At 41.7% G+C, this 12,557-nt stretch overlaps 1 protein-coding gene across 37 annotated transcripts in view; it reads left to right on the top strand.

Annotated features, from left to right (window-relative positions):
- The window catches only part of CLASP2 (cytoplasmic linker associated protein 2), a 156,441-nt gene that overhangs the window by 20,831 nt on the left and 123,053 nt on the right, over window positions 1-12,557 (top strand). For all 37 annotated transcript variants that reach the window (XM_071561468.1, XM_071561473.1, XM_071561469.1 and 34 more), the window contains exon 3: window positions 10,990-11,093. In XM_071561468.1, coding sequence (XP_071417569.1) covers window positions 10,990-11,093 — 104 coding nt within the window. The remainder of the gene's footprint in view (window positions 1-10,989; window positions 11,094-12,557) is intronic.

Genomic DNA, 12,557 nt, shown 5'->3' on the forward strand with positions numbered 1-12,557 from the left:
GAGTTACACAGTGGGTGATTAACTCTGTGAGTCAGGGGGGATTTTGGAATCATTGATGGCCCATGAGCAGTCATGACCCCTTAGGTGGGTCTGAAGGTGCCAATGACTCCCTGGAGGGGAGTTATCCCAGCTCTTACCTCACAGGTGTCTTTCACACCCAGCTCACATCCTGAGGGGTCAGGTGTGCCCTGGGCAGCTGCTGCAAATGGTCCATTGTTAAGAGGTCATGAGAACTGAATAGAGGGTGTGGAATACACAGCTTTGGTCACCCACACACAGTGATAAACTGGTCCCACCTGCTGAACCAGGACATGGATCTACATGTGCCTGAGCATGAGGCAGTTCTTCTGGGAGGTACCAGCAAGCTACACTGCTCAACTCATTTTGCTGCTGTCTGTGAAAGCAGACAGTGATATGAGGGCATTAACATTGGAGTTATATCACTGGCTGTTTTAATTGAGAAGTTTATGCTTAACGTTTTCTTGCAAAATTTGGGTGAGTTAACCTTACATTGTGCTCCCAGAATCCCCAGCTGTCTCAAATTGTCAGTCAAAATTTTAAGCTTCCTCTTCTTTCCATATCTTCTTTTTAGAGTGCTGCAGAATTTGTCTGTTTTGGTTGCAGAGTTTTTCTTTGGCTGGTTAATTTTGTACTGGAGTGGTGGAAGGGAACTGGAGGCGTGTTGTGCTGTTCACAATATTGATTTCTGAATAGTCTCCATTTATAGCTACAAACAGTGCTAGGCTTCAGAGTTCTGTTATGGCTTATAATTTAGTGGTGTGTAGAACTTAAAATTACAGTAACTTATTAAAGGTTCGAAGCTTTTCATTTTTTTTAAGTATAAACTATTTGGGAATAGTTTGAAAAACACTATCATTTGTTGGTATTTTGGGGTTTTTTTGTCCCAGTAGTTGAGTAGTTTGAGGTTATGATAAAGTTCAAGATTTACATTTCAGGGATCAGTAGCATTTATATTAAAAAAACCCACAGAGTAGTGGCACTGGTTGACCATCAAACATGTAATATCAATAGATATCTGTAGCTGTGTATTCCAGAAGCTGAGTAGTGGTGCCTTCAGCTGAAATTGGTCCTCTGAGCATCTCCAGAATCAACACCTGTAGGGTGCATTAGGCTGAATATGCAAACAACTATTCTCCTCAAACTGCCATTTTGGCACTTTGACTTAACTGGACATAACCAAGCTACGAAATTCTTCAATCTGAACGTAGTTAATGAGGTGTGTAATCATGTACTGTAGGTGTGCAGTGTGTACAGGTGATTTGAGGAGAAAATAAGGAACATGGTATCAAGGCTGAAAATGTTGGGAAATTTGGAAACAAAGTGTTTCAACTGTGTAACAAGTTAATATTTTACATGGTAGGCTTTTACTTTGTGTATTTTGATTCAAAAAATGTGAGTATATTATTTTTTGAAGACAAACACAACAGAACTTTTCCTGGCAATTTATTACTACTTTGAAATACCCAAACTGTAGTTAACGTCTCATTGCAGTAAGTTATTGTAGGCACTTGGATTCTCACAGATGGTCAGGATTGCACCCTGACTATAGGAAAGGATGCTGTTTATCTGGAATACTGTTCTCTGCCCTTTGTAAATTACTCCTATTTTCTAGATGAAGTTTCATTTTTATTGTTTTTTTTTAATTTAAGTAGCGGGATTTTTGGCATAAAATACTTGCAACCTTAAATGTGTTTTTTAATAAAGAGTATTATATTCTGGTAATCCTGAGATGTTTTTATTCGTGATTCAGATCTCAGTAAAGGATGAAAGTATAATAATGTATGACCCAACTGTAATATGGCAAACCATATTCCACCTCCTGGCATCCCCATTTAATTTCCTGTTCAGTTATGACAGGGATAGAGTGAAGAGAAGAAAACTGATGTGACTGAATATTCACCCCCAGTGGCATGACAGGCTTTGCTATTGAGTGAAAAACACAAACACTTTATTATTATTTCCATCTTTACAGCTACATACATGCCATAAATTACACTTAGGCAAAACAGTACAATAGTTGTAGGGCAGATGTTTTTCAAAAGTCCAAAGACCATGTTAGTTATCTTTGTGTTGAAGTATAATGCCTGATAAGAGACTTAAATCTGTTTCCTAGGCAACAATCTAATGTTGCAGTGAATCCCTTCTGAGGTGTTACTCTTTTATTATTAACCCCATTGCATATTCTCTGCAGCTGGCATCAGAGCTCTGGAAATCTGGGCACACAAATTCAGAATCTTTCTTTTGGTATTTGCAATTAAGTTTCTTGAAAATACCTAGGAAGCAATAAATACCAGGGTATGTCTTCATTCATGTGACACTGTGTCCATATCCTGGGAAAAACAAAGCAGTGTTTGAGTGTTGTGTTCTTTGGTATTTAAAACTACTGCTTGTTCTGTGATTAAAAGAGATTACATAAGAGTACATAATTACTCTGTCACAATCTCTTTTCCCAGGTGATGGCATTAATTATTAAAATATTATATATCAGTAATAGAGTATTAGAATTATGGGCATATGTGTCCAGATGATAAAATTTCTGGGAGAAGTCTTTAGTCATACTTGTGGTTTTGTTTTCTAAAAGAAGTGATGTTACTTTGCTCTCTTGTTCTTATCAAAAGGAATGAGAAAAAAAAATAGATATAGGGGAACTGTTTCAGTTTTAATGCGCAGTGTATTTTTGCCACACAGTTATAGCACTATATACTAATATGGGGAACCAATTTGAAGTGTTTAAATTTTTTACCAAGTAGCTTCAAGAAGTGTTGGAAAAACATTTGGATTAGAATCCTCAGACTAATTTAAATGCTCTGTGAAATGTATTGTTAGAATTAAGCATGCAAGTGTGGCTGACCATGGCCTGGCTGGTGCCCTCTTCAGTGACTTGGAACTGGCTGAAGGGCTGAGCCCAGAGGGTGGAGTGGTGATCGGACTTAAATCCAGGACCAGGATAAATAAGGACCAGAGCAGTGACCCTTCCCCTGTACTCTGTGTTGGTGAGGCCACACCTTAAGTGTTGTGTTCAGTTCTGGGCCCCTCAGTTCAGGAAAGAGATTGAGGGGCTGGAGCGGGTCCAGAGAAGAGCAACGAGGCTGGAGAAGGGACTGGAGCACAAGTGCTGTGGGGAGAGGCTGAGGGAGCTGGGGCTGCTTATCCTGGAGAAGAGGAGGCTCAGAGGTGACCTCAGCACTGTCTGGAACTGCCTGAAGGGAAGTTCTGGCCAGGTGGGGGTTGGTCTCTTCTCCCAGGCACCCAGCAATAGGACAAGGGGGCACGGGCTCAAGCTCTGTCAGGGTAAATTGAAGTTGGAGATCAGACAAAAATTCTTTGCAGAGAGAGTGCTCAGGCATTGGAATGGGCTGCCCAGAGAGGGGGTGGGTTCCCCGTCCCTGGAGGTTTTTAAGGTGAGATTGGCTGTGGCACTGAGTGCCATGATCTGGTAAAGGGACTGGAGTAGGACCAAGGGTTGGACTTGATGATCTCGGAGGTCTTTTCCAACTCCATCGATTCTATGATTGTATAATTAAGCATGCAGGTGTGGCTGCCCACAGCCTGAATGGTGCCCTCTTCACTGGCTTAGAACTGACTGGAGGGCTGAGCCCAGGGAGTGGGTCATGATGGAGTTAAATCCATGTGGTGACTGGTCACAAGTGGTGTAGCTCTGGGGTCAGTACTGGGGCTGGTTCTGTTGAGTGTCTTTATCCATGGTCTGGGCAAGGGGATGGAGTGAACCCTCAGCCAGTTTGGGGAGCAGACCAGGCTGGGCACAGTGTTGGTTCTGCTGAGAGCAGGAGGCTCTGCAGAGGCAGCTGCACAGGCTGGACCAGGAGCTGGGGCCAGTGCTGGGAGTTACAGCAAGGAAAGTGCCTTGTCCTGCTCTTGGGTCACAACAGCCCCTGCAGTGGGGCAGAAAAAGGACCCGAGGTGGCTGAACATGAACCAGAGCGTGCCCAGGTGGCCAAGGGGGCCAGTGGCATCCTGACCTGTATCGGCAATACTGTGGCCAGCAGGACCAGGGCAGTCACTTCCTGCCCCTGCACTGGGCACTGGTGAGGCTGCACCTCAAATCTTGTATTCAGTTTTGGGCCCTTCATCACAAAAAGCCATAGATGTGCTGGAGCGAGTCCAGAGAAGGGCAGGGAAGCTGATGAAGGGCCTGGAGCACAAGTCTGGTGAGAAGCAGCTGTGGATTATGTAGCCTGGGGAAAAGGAAGCTCTGGGGGAATCTCATTGCTCTCTACAACAACTTAAAGGTTACAGTGGGATGGAAATCAGTCTCTTCTCTTAAGGAACAAGTGATAGGACAAGAGGAAATGGCCCCAGGTTGTGCCGGGGCGATTGGGTATTGTCTTCATGGAAGGTGTTCTCAAGCACTGGAACAGCTGCCCAGAGAAAGTGTTGAGTCACCACCCCTGGAGACTTTGAAGACTTGTAGATGTGGCACTGAGGGGGATGGTTTAGTGGTGGCCTTAGCAGTGTTGGGTTAATGGTTGGACTTGATCTTAAAGGTCTTTTCTAACCTAAATGTTTCTGTTGCCTGATGTGTTTTAAAGCACTTCTAAGGACTTGGAACACGCATTAAATTTTGGAGTGCATTTGGATTAAAAATTGGGTAGAAGAATTTGGAAGTACTTGTTTGAGGAAGTCGGCATTTAGTAAGTGACACCCAGGGTGTAAATTTTTGCTTTTTCTCTTGCTTAATGATTGAATTATTTGGATAGAAAAGACTTAAATGTGCAGTTATTCAAGATGTGACTTTTCAATAAGTGGTTTTATTTTGGGATGGAGAAATGCTTTGAACATTCATCAAATCCATGAAAACCAAGAACTTTTATCAGTCTGAGCTACCATAGGTATATGTAGAAAAATACTGAATCTTTAGGGTTTAGGGCCTGACTGATTTTTATTCTCACTTTTCATTTTTGATATTTTCATTGAAATATTGAGACTTAACAGCCCATTCTACTGAAGATTCAAGATTACAAATGCTTGCAGAACAACTAAACATAAAACCTGAAATAATTAGGTTGGAAGGCACCTTTAAGATCATCTGGCCCATGTCTTTGCTTAAAATATGGCCAAGCTCAGGAAAAGAGAAAACTTTGAAATTAAAGCAAATAACTGAAGAATTGAGTTGCTCAGATAATGTAAAACAAGCTTTTCTATTTATGTGTCTTGTCTCAAGGATGCCTTGTTGCAGCTAAATGCAAGTCAGGTGTTTTGTCTGATGCTGCCTTCTAATTTCTTAGCTTATTGACCTCGGGAAAAGCTGTGTTGGACTGTTGTAGGATTTTCTTAAACAACAAAATGCTGACAATTTCAGATCTTTTTTAGAAAGGACTTTTAGAGGACAGTCCATTATTTATATTTTTCCTCCCTAACAGCTACTTTTATATTTTCAAATTTAACAAAAATATTAACTTCCTGTAGCATCGCAGAAGATCCTTAGGTTTTATTTCATTCCCTCTGTAGCTGGTGGTCACAGTTAATGGTCATAGCTGATTTAAGCTGCAGCTTTTTTCATCTTGGTGACAGATTCTTTAAAGCTTTAGTTAACAACAACAACAAAAAAGTTCTAGGCAGCCTTTTAATGCTTTTTTTGTCCTGGCTGGCTGGCACTGGACTTTATTAGTAGTGGGAATTAATTTTACCTGAAGTGCTCCATGCTTGAGTGATTTAGAGTACCATCTGCTTGCTGTCCGTGGACATTTCACTATATGACACCTCGAAATGCAATGCTGTTGAATCAGAGCAGAGAAATCCTAGCCCTGTTTTCTGTGTGATGCTAATTAATACTGGTTCTGTAAAAAGCCTTAGCTTAGAGCTAAAAATAATGCAAAAGATGACATGAACATTTTTTCCTTTACCTTCTAGTTTTCTTTCTGGTCTGACACACCTCTCCAACTCTCTTCTAATGTTCCTGAGACTGACACCTTGATAGATTCCTGGGTGTATCATATCAAAAACGTGTCTTCTTCCCCTCTGCTACTGATGATGAAAAGTATGTCTCATTAATCCCATTAATACTTTCCTTAATTAGCTCCTACAGTCCCCAAGAAGCACATTATTAATGTCTGAGATGACTTTTGATTAAACTGACTGTGGCCTAGATTTTCTGTTAAGGAGGGGGACAGTGAGGACCCCTCTGAGCACCTGCTGACCATTCTCTGCTTGGAAGTCGCGCTTGGCCACGAGGATGTGTCAGGCTGGGCCTGTTGGTGGCCCCGTAGGAGCCCCTGCAGGATTCCATTCCCCCCCTGTGCATCTTGTCCAGAACAGCAGAGGCTGCTCTAATTGCAGAGGCAGCTGTTTCCCTCCCTCCTTTCTCATGACAGCTGTTCAGTGCTGCTCCCTGAGCTGGCAAGGGTGCCGAGGAAATGAGGCAGATATTGCTGCCCAGGTTTAATCTGTTTCAGTCCTCAAAGACTTTTCTTTTTAGGAACAGAGTTTTTGCCAGCACTGATGGTGTTCCCTCAGTAAAGATTCTTCTTTGTTTAATGCTTTTTTGTAGGTCACAGAATCATAGAATGGATTGGGTTGGAAAAGACCTCTGAGATCATCAAGTCCAACCCTTGGTCCAACTCCAGTCCCTTTATCAGATCATGGCACTCAGTGCCACGGCCAATCTCAGTTTAAAAACCTCCAGGGATGGGGAATCCACCACCATTCCAATGCCTGATTACTCTCTCTGGAAGGAATTTTTTCCTGGTATGCAACTTCAATTTCCCCTGGCAGAGCTTGAGCCCGTGCCCCCTTGTCCTATTGCTGAGTGCCTGGGAGAAGAGACCAACCCCCTCCTGGTCAGAACTTCCCTTCAGGTAGTTCTAGACAGTGCTGAGGTCACCTCTGAGTCTCCTCCGGGCTAAACACCCCCAGCTCCCTCAGCCTCTCCCCACAGCACTTGTGCTCCAGTCCCTTCTCCAGCCTTTGTAGGAATGTGGGTTCACAGAAGTGAGTAGATGTGAGACTTAAAATGGGCACAGGTGTACAAAGAGCAGGTATAAGTGGTCAGGAGAGAAGAAAAAGCAGTAATAGAAACTGAAAAGCTCCAGAAGGAACTCTTGTTAAAGTTTGACAAAAGGAAATGGTTTGTGCTGCCTATGGCATTCTGTGCTGCACGGGTCATATAGTTACGCTGCTCAAGTTTTAAAAAATACAGTGGGTGCCACACTAGGCACTGACTTTGCTGATTTACTTCTCTTATCATCCTCAGTCCTGGTAGAGGAAATAAATATTTAGTATCTCAAGACTGTATTCTGACTCTGAAGGCTGGTTTTGACCTTAACTCACACATCTACTCTCCAACAAGTGGTGATAAAATTGCTATGTGAATTTGAATAAGTGGAAATTTATTTAGGTTTACCCAGCTGCGAGAAGGATGACAAATGGGAAAAGAAACTGATGGGATAATAACCCTCTGTTAGGACAAGGGGGCATGGGCTCAAGCTCTGGCAGGGGAAATTTAAGCTGGAGATCAGAAAAAAATTCTTTGCAGAGAGAGTGCTCAGGCATTGGAATGGGCTGCCCAGAGAGGGGGTGGATTCCCCATCCCTGGAGGTTTTTAAGGTGAGACTGGCTGTGGCACTGAGTGCCATCATCTCGTAAAGGGACTGGAGTTGGATCAAGGGTTGGACTGGATGATCTTGGAGGTCTTTTCCAACTCAATCAATTCTATGATTTGATGGTTCTATGACATAATAGAAAGCAAAAAGGCATAAATAACAGACTGTATATTTATAGAAGGTCAGTTTGAGGTTAATCTGATCAAATTAGTGTGCTGTAGAATATCTTTGCTAACATTCAAGTTTTCTTCAGTAACCAAAACCTGTAACAGGCAAACCTCAGGAGTGGCTGGAAGCAGTAGGAAGCTTTGGCAATGTGCTGAAATGTGGCAGTGAGGCAAGTTGAATGAAATATAATGCTTTGCAAAAAATAAACAGCAACTGTAAAAGGAATCATGGTCCCCCAAATTTAGTGTAATGTTTTTCAGCATATCAGTGGAAATAAAGATGTGATATGTTATTGCATTTTCCGAAATCCCTTTTAAATAATTAAAGAAACGAGGCAACAGAAGACGTAAGATGGATAAGGTTTGTATGGCACAGTAGGAATGTGTGAACCCAGACTGCTTGTGGCAAATTACATACTTCCCTGAGTAACTTGTTAGGAGGCTACTACTTGGAATGTCTCCTTCATGTGTGGTGCTGCTTCTCCTTCCTCACCTGTCCTTTGACTCCAACATCTGTTTGAGATTGTTGAGGTTGCAGGCTGAGCAACCAAATACATGTATTTGCATTGCAGCGTAAAGAGGGACACCAATTCAGTAATGCTGATGAGAAAGCATTACAACTTAAAGGAAAGCATCAGCCAAAGTGGTTGTTCAGTTATGTTTGGAATGAAGTTGGGAGAAAAGATCTGCATTGTTCATCGTTCTGTATTTTCTGATCAGCCATTCTTTGGGATGTTGTAGTTTTCTCATCTTCTAAAGGACAGGCTTGATTTTTTGTAAATACTTGCCCCGTATTGTTTAAGTATCATTTCAGCTGTTCTTGTAGGGATAGAAACCCACCTAAAGCTGGCCAAAGTTAATTTTTATAAAACCTTAGTGCACTAAAACCCAGCAGATAGTTCCTAAGGTGGCCAAAATGCCAGAGTCTGTTCCTGTTGGCTCATTGCCAATACACCTCTCAGTTCATACTTTTGATTGACATGTGCATAATTCTGAATGTCTGAGTATGTTGTCCATGCTCCTTGTAAATGCGGAAACACTCATAAATGTGTGGTAAGGGCTGTGAGGGGGAAAGAGTGGTTGGTACAGTGAGTAAGGCAAAGCTGCACTGGCTTATCCTGATGTAGAGCAAAAGCCTGTATTGCACTGTCATCCCTGATGCTCAGCTCTATTTGCTGCTTTGGGCTTAGGTGAGGTTTCTTATGAGGAACTCAAGAGGTTCTTGTGCTCTGTGATGTTTGACTGGGCAGGACTGGAGAGGCTTTGAGGCTTGGAGTTGGGAAAGAGAAGAGTGATGAGCAAAACAGGATGCTGGGATGGACCCAAGTGTTTGAAACTGTCAGAATTTTTAGGTAGGGAGGTGTGTTTCCCACTCATTTGTAGACAAGACATCTAATACAATTTCAGCTATTTTTTGCTACAGCTCTTCCTAGACATGGCGTAACATTTGGAGGAAAAGTGATGAAGCCATGAGTAATTCAAATTGAAATATGTTTGGTGGAGATCCCGTTCTGCTTGAGTATTTTAAAACTTGATCAATAGGCAACCAACTTCAAATAATTCCCTATCAGAGGGAATTTCTGACAGAAAAGATGAACTACCAAACTGAAAACCAGCTGGTGGCTGCCAGCATTTAACAGCCTGATTTCATTTGTCTTGTGCAAACAGAATACATCATGCCCTGTATGGGGTCTTAGAGAAACTAGAGATTTGGAGGGGGGGAACCCTCAAGCTTGCAGACCTGTGTGCCCTTTAACAGCTCCCATAGGATGTTGTCCTCTGTCAGAGCTCCACAAGTGACAGAGCAGCGTGTTCAGTGTCTGTGCACACCGAAATCTGAGGCTGTGTCATGGCTCAGTTTAACTCGGTGACCTCATCTGGTTCAGCAGCTTCCAGTAGCTGTTCTCTGTGCTTGCCTTGGCGATCTGAGCAGGGCTCTGGTATCTGCAGCTCCCCCAAATGACTCAGCATGCTAATTAGTCACAAGGGAGCCGTGTTCCCACAGGGCTGGCACTGCCTGTTTGTTTCCCCCTCTGTAAAGCTGGAGTTGTTTCAGCTGCCCAGCAGTTGGGTTGATGTGGCAGAGCTCACTGGTGATGGATGGTACAGAGACAAGGTCAGTTTGGAAGTGATGAAAATGGTCATGGAAAGAAAAATGTCATCAGTAGGTGTATGAGGGATTGGAAGGGAGGGGTCAACTGTGTACTCAAAAAATCACTTCTTGAGTTTGGATGTTTATTCTTCATTCCCAAAAAGGGAAAAAAACTCAAACCCAACCACCAAACTAAACAGAAACACCCCTTAAAACCCTCAACTTGACCATAAAGACAATACCCTGCACTATCACAACAACAATAATCTGACACAAACAAAAAACCCCCAGACTCTGCTCTAACAGTAAAGTGAAAGTAGCTGTGATAATTTTTTTCAGAGGAGAAAGGGAAGAAAAGATGGCTGAAAAACACAAAACCTTGATAATGGTGGCTGAAGATATCAGTGAAATATCCAGAGCCAGTAAATCAAATACTCAGATTAGGACCGTAAGAAAGTGTTCAAATATAGCAGGAGGGGAAATTCAAACTTCAGCAGTGTGTATGTCCAGTAAAAATCCTGGTACAGAAATGGCTGCTGTTCTTAATGTTGGAACAGAGGACTCAGAGCTCCTCAGTTTGATTCTGTTCCCTTTCTTTTACTGGCAAATTTATTGTTTAGTTATTACTTGTAGATGCTTGTTGTAAAATAGTAACTTTTACTGAAGTAAGGCAGAGTTCCCAGAAAATAGAATATGTGAATAGAAGGATTTAAAGCTTTTAAATATCCTGTAATTAACAGCAGAATCCCACTGATTTTAAGGTAGTCCTCTTTTCCTCCTCCAATTCTTTGACACTCACCATGCCTACCATTACTTTTCAGAAAATCCAGACATTCAGAAGCTGTTGGCATACTTTTGGAGATTAAATTGAAGTCCTTCATAGAATTTTTCAAGATGGGAAGCTTGGTTTCTTTTTAACCTGTTGAAAGATACTGTTTTGTTTCATTTCAGTCCTGTGCATTTGTTGTTAGTCTTGTAAAACACTCAGAAACTAATTTGACACTAAAATACTGCGACCTGCTTAAGGTCAGCTTTTTTTTTTTAATTACATACATATTAAATCTGTATAAGGAAATATCTTTAAGTGTTAGAAAATCTCCATTAGGTGTTTAATCTTTTTTCTTTTCTTTTTTTTTTGTCTCTCCTGTAGTTCTCATGCCTTTGATAGATCGTATGGGAGATGCCAAAGACCAAGTTCGAGAGCAAGCACAGAATCTTATATTGAAGTTGATGGATGTAGCAGCACCACCCATGGTAAGGTTACTTTATTTAGATTCAGAGTGGCCTCCAGTGAGCCTATGACTTACGTATGAACTCTGAATATGTCACAATGTTATGGTCACTGTTAATGGTGTAAATGTTAAAGATACTCTCAGTGTATTGACACTAATGCATCGTTCAGCTATAGATAAAATCTTGGCGTTGTGTGATTGTGCATTTTTTGCACATTGTAGCTAAATCCTGAGTAGATGTTTTCATGTCATGTGACAGGGCTTTGTGAATTAAAGCCTGTTTGAAGCATCTCCCGGGTCTGTGTTTGTATTATGGGAATAAATAAGTTCATTTGGCTCCAAATTTATTTTAAAATCAGCTTTGTACTTGAACATGTTGGACTAGTCCTGCAGTTGAGGTGCAGATTTTCTAACTTTTCTAACTTCACAAGGCTCTGTGAACCTTGGACAAACTGAGGTGGGTATAAATTGTCCTCTGAATGTCATCTTTGGTTTTAAGGAGGTTTGTTTAACTCAGCCATCAGTTCTTACCATTAAGTGGCTTCCAAGTGCTTAATTTTATATTTCTATTCTCTGAGTCTGAAAAACGTAGGATTGTTTAAACAGATTATATTCTTGAGCAGTGATGTTATTTGGAAGTCTGGAGACCCTGACTGTGAGTAGGAACTTACTATTTGAGTTTTTAATTTCTGAAGAAAATTTGTTTCTGAGTTTTAAGTCTAGAAATTATTAAGGAACAAAAATGAGCTTCTTGTGTGTACTAATTCCTGGCTTTGTTTATTCACAGATAAAAGTTTGAATGTTTTTGCACAGAGAATAAGATGTTGTAGACTTGATCTGGAGTGAGAAAATTGCTCTCAGTTGCTTTGTTTGCCTGATAGAAAGGAGAGGTAGCGTGTTCGGCAACTATGGGACACATTAATCTCCCTTACAGCTTAATGCATTTTCTCATATAATTCAGTTACAGATTTGTGTGGGGTTTAGACATCAAGGTGTAGTACTGTCATCCACAAAGATATGTCTTTATCTTTTTTACAAGCTGCAGTTCTGATCATACTCAGGTCATTGCAGCATTTTTTTGTGCCTTGGTGCCAGTAGTTCATACACGATGTGTTCCTGTGCCCAGGATGCTCCCAAGTACCTGGAATGCAGCTGTGAACCTCTACAGCAATTGCATTTGGACAAGTGTACAGCAGAGCATCTTGGAGATACCTTTGTTTTGAACAGCTGCTGATAAAGAATGGTGGTAGTTGCTTCGTGCTAAGCCCTTTTGATAAAAGAGTTTTAGATTACTGGTCCATCTTTCAGTTTGTGCAGAGTTGTTGGGCTGTGCACAGAGTGATGGAAGGTAGTCTCCTTTTTTCTTTGGAGATTACTCTCAGTGTCGGAAAGTGTACAAGCTTCATGTGGTCCCTGAAACAGTGTGTGTGTAGAAGAGAACATATGGCTCTCCTGGTAACTCCCCCAGGCTGGGAGAAGCCTGGCT

The sequence above is a fragment of the Pithys albifrons genome, chromosome 7 (assembly GCF_047495875.1).
Source record: "Pithys albifrons albifrons isolate INPA30051 chromosome 7, PitAlb_v1, whole genome shotgun sequence".
NCBI classification, from domain to species: domain Eukaryota; kingdom Metazoa; phylum Chordata; class Aves; order Passeriformes; family Thamnophilidae; genus Pithys; species Pithys albifrons.